The sequence below is a fragment of the Staurois parvus genome, unplaced genomic scaffold (assembly GCF_062004578.1).
Source record: "Staurois parvus isolate SC_StPar_1 unplaced genomic scaffold, SC_StPar_1.0 ptg000244l, whole genome shotgun sequence".
NCBI lineage: Eukaryota > Metazoa > Chordata > Amphibia > Anura > Ranidae > Staurois > Staurois parvus.
The window spans coordinates 7971988-7990135 of record NW_028318040.1 but is presented as its reverse complement, the minus strand read 5'-3'; the positions used below and the strand labels follow the sequence as shown (position 1 = coordinate 7990135).

The 18148-nt window shown below is 40.9% G+C and overlaps 1 protein-coding gene across 4 annotated transcripts in view; it reads right to left on the bottom strand.

The window, feature by feature from the left end:
* PPP3CA (protein phosphatase 3 catalytic subunit alpha) overlaps positions 1-18148 on the bottom strand; it is a 395516-nt gene that overhangs the window by 174138 nt on the left and 203230 nt on the right. For all 4 annotated transcript variants that reach the window (XM_089680545.1, XM_089680547.1, XM_089680546.1 and 1 more), the window contains exon 2: positions 12667-12867. In XM_089680545.1, the coding sequence (XP_089536671.1) occupies positions 12667-12867 (201 nt within the window). The remainder of the gene's footprint in view (positions 1-12666; positions 12868-18148) is intronic.

Here is an 18148-nt window from a genome sequence, read left to right as displayed (position 1 = left end):
ATTGTCGTTATATCTACAGCTCGCTGATCAGATCCAATGTTCCATGAGCTGTAGATCTGAAAATGTTTTTCAGGGGTTCCCTGAAATCTCAAAACTCTTCGCCAAGGGTTCCACCCCCATAAAAAGTTTGAGAACAACCGACTTAGACTAAAGCAGAACTTTACTCTTTCAATAAACATTAATTATTTTTAATCTTTATGCTGCTAGCATTAGTAAATATATAGGAAAGTAATATATTTACTGGTTTTATAATTTTTTTTATTACTTACATTTCTTCAGTTGCTCCCTGGTTTTTGGCCTCAGCAAATGATGTCATACATCCCAGAAGTCTTCATGAGCATTTTTTTGGTATTTCATCTGAAGGTGGGGAGGAGGGGCTTTCTTAGCTAAGAACACCCTCTTGCGTGCATGCCTGTGTTAAGGGCAGATGGATTCCAAAAAGTAAAAGCTACATGAAATATCTGCCCTTACTCAAGTTGGCCACAGTTAGACATACTAGGGGGGTATATCTCAAAGTGATTGCTCAACAATATAAAGCATTGAGACATGGATGGATATGTTTGCTATGAATACCAAAAGTAAATTGGATAGCAGTTTCAGTTTGTGGCGCTCTGATGAGACGAAACTGTATCACGGCTACAGACATTCAAATATTTGCATATTCCTAAATAGTAACTAGTCTTAAAGCTGGCTTCACATCTGGCCATTGTGGTAACATGTGGTTAACCTGTAACAAAGCATTAAAACAGCAGCACAGTGGCAAATTGTAGGTCTGGCAAAATTATACTAACAGCTGGGGGCTTAAAACTTGAACTTACTCACTGTGTACCCAATAACATGTGGGACACCCTTTGTACCCATAAAATATGCATTATATACGGTGCCTAGCAGACACCTATAAACCTCTGCGCACACATCTGCAAAAAATGAAACTCTTCTATTATATATGCTTTTCTGCCCACAGCCTACCTTGAAGAACATCATTAACATAGTCAGTGATTACCAGGCAGCCAGCAACATTGTTCAATACCGCATACAGAGTGCAGTGGTCAGGAATATGGCATTTACAGCCCAGTTTACAGTGCGCAGTGGTCAGTTAAATTAACCTATTAGAACTTTCTATACTGGAATGATTGGTGTGCCAGTCATATAATGCTCTAGGTAAATATAAAATAATCATTGCTTCAACCCTCAATAAAATGATTTAGCTTGTTGTCTTGTTCTACAACTGTACATTACAAACAGAAATACACAAGAGCAGTGCAAGCTTCACAAAAACTATACTCAATACTATTGTGTATAATAGAGAAGAAAAATAAAGAAACGGACTGCACTCCATTAACAGTTTTTATCAAATCATAGCTTTTAATATCCACTTTCAATCAAAAGCACAGTATAACCCTCACCATAAAACCAAAAGATTTGTCTCCACTAATCCAGCACACCTAGGGTACCGTATAATCATTCACACACACCGAACAGAGTGGAACATGCTAATTCTATGGCTACCAATATATACAAGCAACTGCTCTGCATGTAGATCTACATAAACTTATAAAGATCCAGGGCTTCAATAGCAAACAGCTTGTTTCAAGTCTACTCCTCCAAATTCCTGCTGTGCACTGTGAGCAAATATCTTCACATACACAAGCAATCTGTTTCCATTGTAGCATGTTTTTTTAAAGAAACTATATTTCGAGGCCATGCACACCCATAGACACAGCCAACACTTATGTTCTATTTTGCATTGAGCACATCCTGCAGTGCTGTCCCTCCTCTGGACTTGGGGCCATTGCCACCTACCAACTAGTACCTAAGACCTAGCCTGTTCATAATGAACAGACCAAGGCCTGGATGGGTACTCGTCTGAGGATGCCTACGTCAATTCAGTTCTACTGGCTGGGGATGATTGGGGGAAAGAGGGGTGTGGACCTCTATATTCTTCCTCATCTATGCCACTGTGGGGAATTAGAGTTGGTGGAGGGGAGCAAAACAAACTAAGAAAAAGTGAAAATGTAAGTGTTTTTTGCTGTAAATTTTGAGGATGAATTAGTGTATGCATAGCCAAAACATTGGATAGAAGTAGGGAATGGTTAAAACCCTTGTTAATTTTCTTTTGCATCCATGTCCCATTCTACAACTGTCCCTTTGGATTTTGTCCTATAGACACAACAGTAGAAAAGGGGGATATCTCCCAAATGTGAGGTAACCCCCCCTTTCTTTAGTTAGTATTTACCAGAATAAGTGTTCCATTTGAAAAAATGTTCCCCTCCATTCTTGTTCTAGTAACAGTAAAACATTTTCACTTCTTCTTTCAATCTTGGAGATAATGGTCACTAGCTGGGACACAGAGGACAAAAAATAGCAGGCAGAGATTCTGACTCCTTACCACTCGCTAAAACTTATTTTTTTTGAGTTTTAGATAGATACAATTGGAAGTGATCCTGTCAGAAGCCTACAAAACCTGGACAACATTTCCCTGCAATGGAAGAGCTATTCTACTCAACCCTTTTGGAAGTGGGTGCCGCCAACCTTAGATCCATTGAAGAGCTGCTGCTTTCATTAGAGTCTTCAGTGTTCAACACTTCCTACTGTGTGTCATGGTCCTATTGTCCAAAATCTGTCATCGCTGTGGCCAGAAGCAATGTTAGGGGCCATAGTATGGAACCATAGGGTGCACAGTCATTCAACACTCCTGGAAGTGCTGAATACTGAAGAGTTTATGGGGGCTGAAACTTTTCAACACAGTGAAGGTAGGAAAAGCAGAATGGGGAGAATATTAGCCTTCCTACTGCAGGGAATTGCTGCGTAGATCATTTTAGGTGACTGGCAGTATCACTTTAAGAAATGTGATGGTCATTTCTTCATTTTCTCATGTCCTGGTCATTTCTTCATTTTCCCATGTCCTGAGTCATGGGTCATGTATACTGCTAATATCGTACAAGTCACAAACAAAATACTATTGTGAAAAGTCTCAAATAAAAACTGCCGTCCTTTTACTTAGCAACTGACCCAGTTGTCAGGGAAAGCCTACTTCCATGTAAAGTGTACTTACGCCCAAACCAAGCACTCTAAAGTAAAGATATATTTGTATTAAAGTGGAACTTCACTTTCCAAAGAGGAAATTCCACTTTATGTCCCTCTCCACCTCTTCTTCTGGAACATTTTTTTGGGGAGGTACCTAGTTTTCGTAAGTACCTGCTGGCATTTCCATTTGGATTGCCTAAGCAATTCCACCGGAGGTCTGATGGAAGTATTTGTATCTGCTGACTTTTAATTTTTCTCAAACAGAATGAAGAACCACTTTAAGTAGCAACAGAGCTCACTATTCATGTTATTTTCTTTGTAATATTGTACCACAATCCAGGTTAATTAGCCCCAGTTCTATCACTACAGTTCTACCAACTTGTGTAGTTGATCACGGTTCTCTTAGCAATTATCATCTTGTGAGATCACCAAAAGATGAGAAGAGAGTGACTTCGCAAGATAAAGCTGACAGGTGAGCAACCTTGCTGATGCCAAAGCATGTGGTCAATAATTAAGGATGCTGCAGAGAGCACAGTGATAAAATGAGAGTAGAGCCGGAGTGGCAGGGGTGTGTAAATTACAAGCCTAGTTGAACATATCTATGGATCCTTCAACAAGTAAAATAGATTACATTTATGTATTGCAGCAGCATATTTAGAAGTTTACCTGGAATTCCTTTTTAGCACAGTTGATGTGTGTTGAGTGAAAGAAGGAAGGTAAAAAAATGCAGAAGAATAAAATATCGTAATAGAGTATGGAAGGTACACTTGGACCCAATATGCTGGAAACATAATGATGTCTGCATTTCAGAAGGAACTTATTTCCCTTCTGTGTACAGGAGTAGAATATTTCCCAGAATGCCTAGGCTAAAACACTCATAACAAAGAATGCTATTATTCTTCTGAAAAAGTTAATTGACAAAATAGTAATTGCAGCAGCATAATGAAGCTGGCGCTTCAAAAAGCGACTGTACCACTGTTGTTTACCAGATGAGCAACTGTATTAAAAGCTGTGGGCAATATAAGTGCAGAAAAGAAAAAAAATGAGCAAACTAAACAACTCATCTCATTATTTTGTTTTTGTTTACCCCCAGCGTGATAGATCCAAATTATGCACCGAATACAGCACTAGGTGTAAATGGTCTTTTGCTTGCATGCCTAAATAATTCAATTTTTGGAAACCGTTATATGTCATTTGTTAAAACCACAACTAAGATATGTTAACAATTCTCATAAGCAGTTCTGATAATAGACTTTGATACCATTTGATTCTAACTAAAGGCTGTCTAGAGCCATCTAAAATATATACTGTTGTATAACCTTTTCTGCAACGCGGTCTGAATAACATCCTTGACATCCTTGATCACAAAATTTGGGAATATCAGTTAACAATGCTTAGTTTTTGTCTTCTATTCATATTGCACACGTATTGGATCTGACATTGTCACTTTGTTTATACTTCTGATATTGACCGGAAAGTTTGGCACAGGATCCAGTTTCTATTTACACACCTGTGTAGTCACAAGCCTGCCATAGACATGATAGGATGGTCAGGTGTGCAGGCATGATCCAGCTGAAAAATTATAACTTTTTTAGACACATTTGAGCAAAGGGCAGAGTCAGAGGTAGCCAACTTACTGGATATAGGGGGTCTCAGTGACACCACCATTCGGCAGCTAATGATATTCAGCATCTGTATCTGCAGATGACTCTCAGACTATAGACTTGCCACTCGAGTCAGTTAAAGACTGAAGATGGGCAGCAGAAGGTGGCCAGAGACTGCAGACATGCCAAAGAATAGACCGTCATAGACTGAGGCAAGCCAAAGAAAAGACAATCAGACTGGAATGTCTGTAGTCTCCGACTATCTTTTGTGGCATGCCTCAGTCTATTAATGGCTCTTCTTTGGCATGCCTCAGTCTATGACTGTCTATTCTTTGGCATGTCTGCAGTCTCTGACTGTCTTTTGTGGTATGCGTCAAAGAATAGAAGGTCATAGACTGAGGCATGCTAAAGAAGAGACATTCATAGACTGATGCATGCCACAAAAGACAGTCAGAGACTACAGACATGCCAAAGAATAAACAGCCATAGACTGAGGCATTCCAAAGAAAAGACATTCATAAACTGAGGCATGCCACAAGAGACAGTCAAGGACTCAAGAAATGCCAAAACAGAGATGGCCATAGGCTGAGGCATGCCACAAGAGACAGTCAGAGACTGCAGACATGCCAAAGAAGAGACGGTCATAGACTGAGGCATGCCACAAAACACAGTCAGAGACTACAGACATGCCAAAGAATAAACGGCCATCAACTAAGGCATGCCAAAGAAAACACATTCATAAATTGAGGCATGCCACAAGAGACAGTCAAAGACTCCAGGAATACCAAAATGGAGATGGCCATAGACTGAGGCATGTCACAAGAGACAGTCAGAGACTGCTGACATGCCAAAGAAGAAACGGTCATAGACTGAGGCATTCCACAAGAGATGGTCAGAGACTGCAGACATGCAACAGACAAGATGACCATATTTAGCAGACATTCCAAAGAGTCAGAGATCACAAACAGGCCACAGGTGACTGCCAAAGACTGCAGACATGCCACAAGAGACAGCAGGCATGCCATGTGAAATGGTTAGAGACTACAGACATGCCACAAGAGGCAGTCAGAGAAAGTAGAAATGCCACTTGGATAATGCTATGCTATACGAGACTAACAGACCACTGCCTTTGCAGCCCCCTTTAAAATAAATGTTCTCACATTTGTTCACAGCAAGATCCATTTTAAACAGAAATGCAGAGCAAACTAATTCATCTATCAGAAGGCTGTATAGTGACAATATTCTCTTTGCTTGCTACTACGATGTTGTACATCAGTTTTCAGTAGTACAGTTATGGTGCTTACAAAGAGTTTTTACTCTGATTGCCTCATATGCATGGGAATAGGCAAAGAGTAAGGAGAGGCAATCCTAAGCTTTCTGTGTCACAGGTCACAGGACATAAACTCATCGAGGAATGAAAGCAAGCTTCCTTCTGATGCTTTGCCACATTGGTCAAGAGGTCTGTGCAAGAACCTGGGCGGGAAATATATTAACTGTTCAGTGCTAGTTATTGAACGATGCACAATAAGTACCATGGGCTACTGGTGGAGCAGCCAGGGTCTAAATGCTTAAGGGCATGCCTCATGGTGGTCCTAGTTTGTTGAAACCATACAAAAAAGTAATTTGTCTAATTTGGGTCTGAGTGCAGAAGAGGCTGGGAGCAAGCATAGGCACCTAATGTGCTTTGTACATAAGAGCGGAATAGTAGTCAGCTCAGATGAAGACAGCTTTGTGTCATCTTCTCCTAAAATAAGTTAATTACCTTCTCATCCCACTTAATCATCTCCAGTAACATGCCTTTGACATATGATCCTTCCCTCTATCAAACCCATCTGTGGTCGGGATCGCTCTTCAGAGAGCATTTGACAGGCAGGGGAGAGATGTTGTATCGCCTCCTCACTGCCTGCTTTAACCCCTTGATCCCCGAACTAACATGCTGCAACTGCATGCAGAGTGCCCACACTCACTTGAAAGCAACAGGTTGTATAATTCTTGCTGCATGTATATACCCCTAGCCGCTGCCTCTGCTGCTAAAAGGGGTAGCCGTTGTGGGGTGTTAAAAGAGTGGTTCAAGTGTGAACTTACTCTAAAAGATGCCGTTAAATCTTAAGCCCATATTTGACCGATCAAGCAATATTATTTGCAGCAGGATAACTGATGCACTGTTTTCTCCAAAAAGCCTGCACTGAACAATCAACTTACTTACGTCACCTATGAAGTTGTATTTTTACTGAGATACTTCCTAAGGCTCATCAAAATCTAAGGAGAACAAAGGTTTCTGTATTATGTAACCTCTCATCATTAATGTTTGCTTTGAATTTAAGACCAAGCTTCTACTTAAAAGACACCTACGTTCAGGGGCGGACTGACAACTCATGGGGCCCCCGGGCAATAGGGGATCATGGGGCCCCTGTGTCCTTGCCCACACTCAAACCACACCCAAAAAAGCATATAAAAAAAAAAAGGTACCAGGGACATCTCATGGGGCCCCCTACTGACCCCGGCCCTCTGGCAGTGCCCGAATACCCGAATGGTCAGTTCGCCCCTGCCTACGTTACATTTTACAGCAAACAACTGCTCTGTGATCACACTTGAGATTAGAAGACTGGAATGCTTCTGCCTACTGCTGGGAGAGAGGAGCAGTGTGAGCTGACCTGCTATAAAAATGACTTGAACAACTTCCCTGCTTCTGCTGTAAACTTTGAGAATGAACAGTTCCACAGTTCCTGCAGCTTTAGAGCTTAGTGAAGGCTTGTTTTAAAGCTTGTTTAGAATATGCAAATACTTGAATGCCTATACTCTGGTTACACGGTCTTTTAAAATTATTTAACTTTCAATTCAATAAATGCAATATGGTGCCCCACACAGGCTACTCTAACAAACTCGTATCTGTGGTTAGTAGAAAACATCCCTAGAAATTGTTTAAAATGATGTTAGTTAGAAGCATATTAATGCATGGACAAATTTGAAACACAATTTAGAATTTCATTTGTTATGAACTTTCGGGCTCTGTTCACACATAGCAATACGGATTTGCAGACGGGATTGACATGATTTTGTCTGCGATTCCATATTGTGTGGCAATCGCTGCAAAATGCACAACGTGCAGTTGGGAGCCATTCATTCTAAATGGCACCTTAACCACATTGTGATTTTGCAGCGATTGTCGCATGGCAAATGTGGCAAAAGGTGCTTTTAAAAATCGTTTGAATCTTGCCGCCAGCCTAAAAAGCAGCAGGGGCTTCTTTTGGACATCAAGCTTGCATAGGGTAGCCCAGTGAATGAAATGGGCTGCCCCATGAATGAGCCACTCACATGAAAGTTGCTCACAAACAATCATGAGCAGAAATGCTAGTTTCCACTACTCAAAGTGCGAATGGGGCCTTACGGTAACTTTCTGCTACTGTATGCATGCTTCTCTCCTAAAATATCACCTTAGTGCACCATTCTTAGAGAAACCTGACAACAGGGACTTTTGTATTAGGCTCTGATACACAGATCATTGTAAATAATGCAATATGATCAAGCCCCACTGCTTTCTGTTATGTATATCGTGTACATACAACAATCAATAAGGCCATTATGTTTCATTGCACTTCTCTAAATGCTTTACCAAGGTATACTATACATCTAATGCACTTTCTTTCTCCTAAACAAGTTCATATATAGCACAGAGGTACTATGGCATGAAAAATAGCAAATTAAACTGTACAGACAATTAAACAGACATTGACAACATTTATTTGATTCGTCACTACAGGCGTTCCGTGATTTTGTGCACATCCTCCAAATTGATTACATGCCACATTTCCTGTTCATTGGTTTGCCTATACGGCATATTCTTCACATAATGAACACATATTTGAAGCTGGTAATACAGAACAGTCTACTTCTGTAATAAGCTTTAAATGGAGGATTATAATCCATGGCTCGGGATCTAGTGCAAAGACTGTAATGTATGAAATTAGCCCAGGCAGTTAGATGCATGTAGCAAAGATAGCCAAAGAGAAATTAAAGCTCAAATCATCTTTGAAAAAGGACTTATGTTAGATGTGTCATATTTATACAGCGTTATTTTCAAGTTGGTGCAACAGCTTTATGTGTCACTGCTAGCAGCTCTATATTACCATTCCGTATTATACACATCGTATATGTGTCCAAGAGTGGTAATCCACGATATAAAAGAATACTAAAAAATAAAGCTGACATTTTTAAAGCTATAAAGTAATGAGTAATGAACAATGTGGTGAAGTCCTAGCTAACATTTAGGTTTTTAACTACAAAATATTGGAAAGCTTAAAGCGGAACATTAGTCAGAAAATTAAATCCTGCTAGATTACTTCAGGATGGCACTTTTGCAGGTATAGCTGTAAAAAATTAAAAAGTGCCTATACTGTTTAAAATCCAGTAATCCTGTCTCGCCCTGATCTGCACATGCTCAGTTGTCCTGTATTCTCTGCATCAGCTGACAGCTTTAATGGAGAAGTACAGCCAAAGCTCCAAAAACGGGTGGAACATGCAACATGTTCCACCCTAAAAACGGGTGGAACATGCAACATGTTCCACCCTAAAAACGGGATGAACATGCAACATGTTCCACCCTAAAAATGGGATGAACATGCAACATGTTCCACCCTAAAAACGGGATGAACATGCAACATGTTCCACCCTAAAAACGGGATGAACATGCAACATGTTCCACCCTAAAAACGGGATGAACATGTAACATGTTCCACCCTAAAAAAACGGGATGAACATGTAACATGTTCCACCCTAAAAAAACGGGATGAACATGTAACATGTTCAAGCCTACAAATGGGTGGAACATGTAACATGTTCCACCCTAAAAATGGGTGGAACATGTAACATGCTCCCAAAGGTGAACGTATCCTTTAATTGTTATCAAACTGTTATGGGAAGAGTTCTGCTTTAACTAAATTAACACATTTTTATAAATAAATAGAATGATGTGCACTATTTGTACTTGTATAATAATTAATAGTTTTTACAGTACATAGATTATAAATTACTTACATACACTATATTGCCAAAAGTATTGGGACACCCCTCCAAATCATTGGATTCAGGTGTTCCAATCACCTCCATGGCCACAGGTGTGTACAATCAAGCACCTAGGCATGCAGACTGCTTCTACAAACATTTGTGAAAGAATGGGTTACTCTAAGGAGCTCAGTGAATTCAAGCGTGGTACCGTGATAGGTTGCCATCTGTGCAATAAGTCCATCCGTGAAATTTCCTTGCTACTAAATATTCCACGGTCAACTGTTAGTGGTGTTATAACAAAGTGGAAGCAACTGGGAACAACAGCAACTCAGCTATAAAGTGGTAGGCCATATAAAAGCGGGGTCAGCACACGCTGAAGCACACAGTGCGCAGAAGTCGCCAACTGTCTGCAGAGTCAATAACTAAAGACCTTCAAACTTCGTGTGACCTTCAGATTAGCACAACAGTGCATAGAGAGCGTCATGGAATGGGTTTCCATGGCCGAGATGCTGCATCCAAGCCTTATATCACCAAGTGCAATGCAAAGCGTCAGATGCAGTGGTGTAAAGCATGCCGCCACTAGACTCTAGAGTAGTAGAGATGTGTTCTCTGGAGTGACCAATCACGCTTCTCTGTCTGGCAATCCGATGGACGTGTCTGGGTTTGGCAGTTGCCAGGAGAACGGTACTTACCTGACTGCATTGTGCCAAGTGTAAAGTTTGGTGGAGGGGGGATGATGGTGTGGGGTTGTTTTTCAGGGGTTGGGCTTGGCCCCTTAGTTCCAGTGAACTAAGGCCTTCTCGTCAGACATTAGTGCCTGGCCTCACAAATGCGCTTCTGGAAGAATGGTCAAACCTTCCCTTATACACACTCCTAAACCTCGTGGACAGCCTTCCCAGAATAGCTGAAGCGGTTATAGCTGCAAAGGGTGGGCCAACTCTATATTGAACCCTACAGACTAAGGCCATTAAAGTTCATGTGCATGTAAAGGCAGGCATTCCAATACTTTTGGCAATATAGTGTATATGAGGTATTATGTAGGACAATCGTAAAGTTTATCCTAGAGGTAATTATATCGGGACCAAACAAACAACGCCACACAGATAGGAACATGATCTACTTATTAGACTATGGCCCAGTTCATGAAGCCATAAAGTATGTGGTATTTGCCATGCAAGTTGTTATTATGCTATGGTCATCATTGAATAAAGCCTCATACAAACAAGGCCTCATGCACACAGGATGTTTTTTTCCTCTTTTGGGTGCCTTTGCTCCAGGGGAGGAAAAAGCAGCTTAAAAAAAGTGCCTAAAGCCACGTTTTGGAGACGTTTGTAGGCACATCAAGCATTTGGGCGTTCATTCATTCCATCAGCCAGAATATTAATTTATTGGAATGAAAACGCTCAAGCACTAAATATGCCATTTTGTTCTGCCCTAACGCTCCTCTCCTGAATGCAATGTTGTTGTGGTTTTTTATTTTTTGCCTCTAATTGCACCTTTTCAAATACACTGTAAATGCTTATGTGTACTCGACCACATAGGCTAACATAGAGGACCTTTAGGGCTCGTTCACACTTGACTGTTTTATCAACGCTTGCCAAACGCCCCTATAGCGTTTGGCAAGCGTTGGTCCGGCGTTTGTAGAGCGTTTTTTAACACTCGGCAAACGCCGCATGCGTGGTTTAGCGGCAGTTACTAGGTGATTGCCAAGCGTTAAAAATGCTCCACAAACGCCTATAATGAAGTTTGAATGGTGTTACCGCTCCGCAATTGCCCCGTAACCTCGTCGCAACCGCACCGCAAACGCCGGCCGGGCGTTTGCGGAGCGGCACCATAGACTAGAGTAGGAGGCTTCAACGCCTCCTGACTCGACCAGAGGCGTCCGTTTTGCCGTGCCGCGCCGCTACCGCTCTCGTTAGAAAAGCACCATGTGCTGCAATGGGCAGAATTGTCCGAGGCGTTTGGGAAGCGGTAAAAATGCTTCCCAAATGCCTTTCTGCCACTAGCAAACAAGGCTAGTGTGAACGTAGCCTTAGAGGCTGACAAAAAAAAAAAGAAAAAGTCAAACGCCCTTGCAAGTGGTGTTCTTTTTACATCTTGTGCACATGGTGCGTGTCCATAGGCCTGTGTGTGAGACCTAAAGAGGCCATAGAAAGGGCACAAATATGATACTATTATTAAGCTTTCAAAACAATATCCCATCGACAGATGATGAATTTTCGTAAGGATGGATTCTCAGGAGATTGGCATCAGTTACACATGGAGCCAGCAGTGCAAAACATATCTTCTACCAGTAATGAATAGTGATCTCATGGCATGTTATCATACTATCCAATAAATAGTGATTTGCATGTATGAAGGAGAGGCTCATTCAACTTATTTATGAATAATGCATAGTCAGATCTATGCAGCTCAACAATTTACACGCTATAAATTTTATGATTTTTTTTTTATCTGCTAAAAGTGGATCTGTCCTGGTTTAGAAAAATATGACTTTTGTAGTGGCACTAGTACTTTAAGCAGAGGTGATAATATACAAAAGCTCACATCAAAAGATGTATCTCGGACTACACCCTTCAAGTCACAAATGATGCAGGAATCACAAACTATAAAAGGCTCAGCTAGATTACTAGGGCCAAGGTACCAAAAGTATCTCTTGATCATTGTCATTTAAATTCATCCAGAGAGCTGTTGTTCATAAAGAAAATGTAGATTAGCTGTTCCCCCTTACTGGGGCAACATTTACCAGCAAGGGAGAAATGCGAACAAAGCGAAAACTAAAGCTGGCTATACACCCAAAGATTTCTGGCTGGATGTAGACATTTTAACAGATTCCTCCATCCACGCTAAATGAATGAATTAATTTACCCCATGTGGCTGTCTCAGCACTGCCAGCTTGGATGCAGGTGCTGTTCGGCTGACAATTTTCTGCCTGACTCCTTTCGATTTTTCAATCAAAGAATGTCAGGTGCAGCATTATGCCTTTTAACACTTCTTTGCCCTGCACATGTGCTTTAAAATTGTCACTCACCTGTCACTGGAGCATCAATATCCAGTAAGTTTTTTTCCATGCGGAGAATTGAAGCTCCTTCTGTTATTATTCGAAGAGCCACGCTTTCTTCCAGTCTTCCCTCTTTCATTAAGTGGGCTTTTAGGATGTCTACCCGAGGTTTGCCATCATTGTCAAATACTTCTTTTGCTGTAAGCCTATGACTTGGTGGGAATGGTACAGCTAGAAAGAAAGAAAAAAAAAAAAAAAGTCAAATATTAAACATTAATAAACATCAGAGGCTCATACCATTCAAACACTCCTTAATCTGCCCAACAAGGCTCATACTTCAGTGTACTTTTACTCTGTCTTAGAACGTGTCTTCCATTCTCAGATTACAGAATAAACAGTGTTCTGTGGAAACGGACTGCTCAAAGCTCAGATCATCTAAAATATTTCTTGTAAACATCTAGGAAGTTCATCAGCTTTGGCTTTGTTCTGATGTGACAAGTATAAATCAAGAGGTTTTCAAACTGGCAGATCATGGCAACTGCTGAGAAGCGGCAGTTCAATGAAAGAACAGTGTACACCAGTATTAATAACTATTATGATCAAAGCACTCCTTGTGACAGTTAATGTGCCAGCTGTACACGGCCTTCTACACCACCTGTAATAGGATCAGGAGTTATCAGTGTTTACAGTTCAATGCCAGAGTCTTTCAACACAGAGCTACAAAGACTCAGCACGGTGCCCCTGGCACAAGATGAGGCCAATATATATATATATATATATATATATATATATATATATATATAACAAGGCATAAGTAAAGCTAGCCATACAAGTCTTGCTTTCCCTTATTCAGCCTGCAAGAGAAATCAATTGATTTCCCCATCCATGCTAACAGCATGGATAGAGTAATGTCCATTGCTGGCTACTGTATTATTACCCAGGGCTGCCTGAATACCTGAACAGTAACTGCATCTGATCGGATGCAGTCTGTGTTTGAGTGCTAATCTTCCACTGAGCTTAGTTGATTTTTAAATCCAATTTTGTCAAACTGGGTGGTGTTAACAGGGCCACCTATGGCTTGAATTTCTGTTGATTCAACAGGAATATGTATGGCCACCTTTAGTGTTAGGACTTAGGTAGACCAACACAGTCAGTGTTGATGGGGGGATCCCTCCTGTGCAGCAATTGTGCGAGGGTGTGGGGTTGGGCCATTCCTGCCAGGAGAAGACAATGATTATTGCTAGCAGCTATAGCAGTTTATTTATTTATTTCAGGTACTTATATAGCGCCATCAATTTACACAGTGCTTTACATACATATATTGTACATTCACATCAGTCCCTAACCCTCAAGGGGTGTACAATCTAAAGTTCCTAACTCACATTCATACATACACATATTAGGGCCAATTTAGACAGGATCCAATTCACCTACCAGCATGTCTTTGGAGTGTGGGAGTACCCAGAGGAAACCCACACAGTCACAGGGAGAACATGCAAACTCCAAGCAGGTGGTGCCGGGGTTGGGATTCGAACCAGCGACCCTAGTACTGCCAGGCTGAAGTGCTAACCATTTAGCCACTGTGCTGCCCTAGTTGGCAATAATTGCATGCTAAAAATTCGACATGCTGGTTGTACCCAAGTTGATCAATTAATTGACTTGGTTACAACCAGACTGCCCAGAGATGGATCGAATCTCAGCTGGTCTCTGCTGAACCGACCGAGATTCAATCCATCTATGGCTGGCAGTTTAACGGTCATTCTAGAGTCATGAATTAGATTTGTTTTTTTTTTTAGTTTTACGGTTAGGGTTAGAGAATTTCAGAGAACTATTTCTTAGGCAAAATAACCTAAGCTACTAATAGTTCTCTGAGACATATACCCTTAACAGCACAACACATTTCCTTTTCAGTTCCTTTCCTTCTGTGCAAGTTTATTAGTCTGCTTGGGTTCACTACAATATGATCCCCAGGTGATTTATCTTACAGTCAACTTTATCTCATCAGCTGACATAAACCTATATTCCCTACAGACAGCATCACTGGTGAGCATGGAACTATTGCCATCTACAGCTTAACCCGTTGCCACCCAGCCTATAGCCAGATGGCGGCCGGGCGAACACCTCATCCCTCCGAGTGGACGCCATATGGCATCCTTTTCGGAGCGAGCATTGCGCGTGCCTGCAGGGCCGCGCTGCGGAGCGATCTGTCACCGGCCATGTACCTCGGACACGGCCGATGACAGATCTGTGTACTGGCCCCGTTGCCAGTACCATGTTACCTGCTGTGACCAATCACAGCAGGTCACATGACAGTTGTATACAATGGATGGCTTCCTTTCATGCCATCCATTGTATACAAGTGTGTCTACTGTAGCTGTGAATGGTCACAGCAATCACATGCACAAGCTGGGCCAATCACAGCCCAGCTGTATCATGTGATTAGCCGTGGCCGAATCACAGCTAATCAAAAAAAAAAAAAAAAAAACCTGAATGAATCGATTTCATTCAGGTAAATGCTTGCTTACAGCAAAGTAATTCTTTGCTATAAGCAAATTGTGTTAAAAAAAAATATCGATCACTTCCCCAAAGTAGTACATTGTTACTATGGTAACATTATACTACTTTGGTCATAGTGAAATATGAAAAAAAAAATCTTAAAAAAAGAGAAAAAAATGTAATAAAAAATGTAAAAGTTTTTTTTTTTTTGCACTGTCACCAGTCAGTGTCCCTGATCACTGCTATGCCAGTTATATGATGACGCTGTACTGCACTGGTGAGAGTATGTAAAAAAAAAAAAAAAATTGTGAAAATAATTTTTTTAATTTCTTAATTTCCTGAAAAAATTATGACAAAACAATTACAACTTCAAAAAACTCACCATGCCTGTTATGAAATATATCGGACTGTCTACTTTGCAAAAAGGGGTCATTTGGGGGATATCTGTACTGTCCTGACATTTGGGGGATATCTGTACTGTTCTGACATTTGGGGGATATCTGTACTGTCCTGACATTTGGGGGATATCTGTACTGTTCTGACATTCTTGGACCTCAAGAAATTAGATTGGCTGTCAGTACTTCAGGATTGATCAATATTCAGATATATCCCATAGTTTGTGAACTCTATAACTTTCCTACAGATTAAATCATGAATACTAATTTGGGTTATTTTCACCAAAGACATGTAGCAGAATACATCTTGGTCTAAATTTATGAAGAACAATTATTATTTGCAAACTTTTAGAATAGAAACAAAGAAAAACTTTTTTTTCCCCAAACTTTTCGGCCATTTTTTGTTAATTTAGCAAAAAATAAAAACCCCAGTGTTGATTAAATACCACCAAAAGAAAGCGCTAGTTGTGTGAAGAAAATGATAAAATTTTAGTTTGGGTACAGTGTTGCATGATCACGCAATTGTCATTCAAAGTGTGAGATCGCTGAAACCTGAAAACTGGCCTGTGCAGGAAGGGGATAAAAGTGCCCGGTATGGAAGTGGTTAATTATTTAGTTGTGTTTTGTATGTTTCACACATTTGTTTTTTTTCATACTAGTTTCACCCACCCTGTTTTGTTACTAAAGATTCAAGATTACATTCAGTCTTGCTTATTGCAGAATAGGAGGGTTTAGCTGCATGTCAAGGGAAACAAGTACCGAGGACAGAATAGGTGGTCTGAAGGACCAAGGCAAAGGGCCTGAAGGACCAAGGCAAAGGGCCTGAACAACGGTGCTACTAAAAAAAGCCAGGAGGCTGAACCTCATTTATGGTCATGTATGCGTTCGGGAACCTGCACATGGATGTCAGATTGGGACACCGCAGCTGTGCCCATGCATCTACATGTCTGAAAAAACAACAATGGGATGCCAACACAGGGATCTACGTAACACCTGTACATCCCAGTGCTGGTAAAAAAAAAACAGCCCTGCATGAGTCACACAGATAATCATCCCATGTGAATGGGGTAATATGAGTAAAATGTGTCAAATTAAACTTTTGATGCATTTACATGCTGAACAAATATAAGAACGTTATTGGAAGCTTAGGGAAACTTTTAGAGAAGCTAATTTTAGATGTATTTCCTGGAAATAAGGAATACATCATGAACATACAGCATCAATGCTCATGGAACCTGCAGAAAAACCAGGATGAATCACCTCTTAGTTCACCAAGCTAATCCCTCTAATTCTCTCTTCAAATGCCTGCTCGCACATTATTGAGATGTGTTTGTTGATGTCGTATCAACATAAGAACAGAGCTTACCAGTGACCTTAGCTTTAATTGGACTGTCAAAGATCATGTCACCTTTAATTAGTCATTTCACTAATCTAAGGTCCTCCAGGAGGTAACCGTTTACTAGTCCCATCAGCTCTTACAACAGATTTATTTTGCCAAGCAGTTACAATTACCATGATCTGTTTGGCCACACTGTATCTGTTAGAAGGAAAATATACTTGGCCGTTTCATCCGTCATGCCAAAAGTAACATATCTCTCTATCGTGATCTGCAGTGAACTGTCAGTTTCCGGACTGATTTTCTTAAAGGATATTTATCTTATCAAAGTTAGATAGTTAGTTCTAGAAAAAGTAACAGGAAAATGCAACGGTAGAAAGATTATTTATGTAACTTGATAGAACAGGAAGCACAAACAATTGTAAATCACCTGTCCTTGGTTTACACAATGACAGCTGAATATGGGCTTCCGTTCAAAGGACGCAAAGCGAACTTGTAGCTTTGCCCATTCGTCACAAGGAAAAAAGGTTCACCTCCACTGCTAATATTTACCCTCCCTGTGATCCTCTGCCAAACTTTGAAATATTTAGTAGTTCTGTGAGCTCCTCAAAGTTTGCTTTAGAATCTGTAACAAGTCATATAGAGCCTGGTTCATTTCCTGGCTGGAGGACGTCCAGCGTCAGATATTTATTTATTTCAGGTACTTCTATAGCGTTGTCAATTTACACAGCGCTTTACATACATATATTGTACATTCACATCAGTCCCTAACCCTCAAGGGGTCTGCAATCTAAAGTCCCTAACTCACATTCATACATATACAGTACATACTAGGGACAATTTAGACAGGAGCAAATTAACCTACCAGCACGTCTTTGGAGTGTAGGAGGAAACTGAAGTACCCGGATGAAACCCACGCAGTCAGAGGGAGAACATGCAAACTCCAGGCAGGTGGTGCCGTGGTTGGGATTCAAACCAGCGACCCTAGTACTGCCAGGCGGAAGTGCTGCCCATATAACATTTTCTCTCCAGCCCTACTGTCCCTGGTTGGCCTCTTTTATTGGATTTTAGTTTTTATTTGTGGGAGCTCAGAATCGCACATGGTTGTTACCTAGGGAAGCCTGCATGCAAATTCAGCCTGCCTAAAAATGCCCACTCCTCCAGACTGACATCAACCCATCAAGGCATTTTGATATTTGCATAAATCCTCCCAAGAGTGACAGAGGGGCACAGGGAGGCTCACAAGGATGATCTCACCACATGGACTGGGTTTCCAAGATGGTGC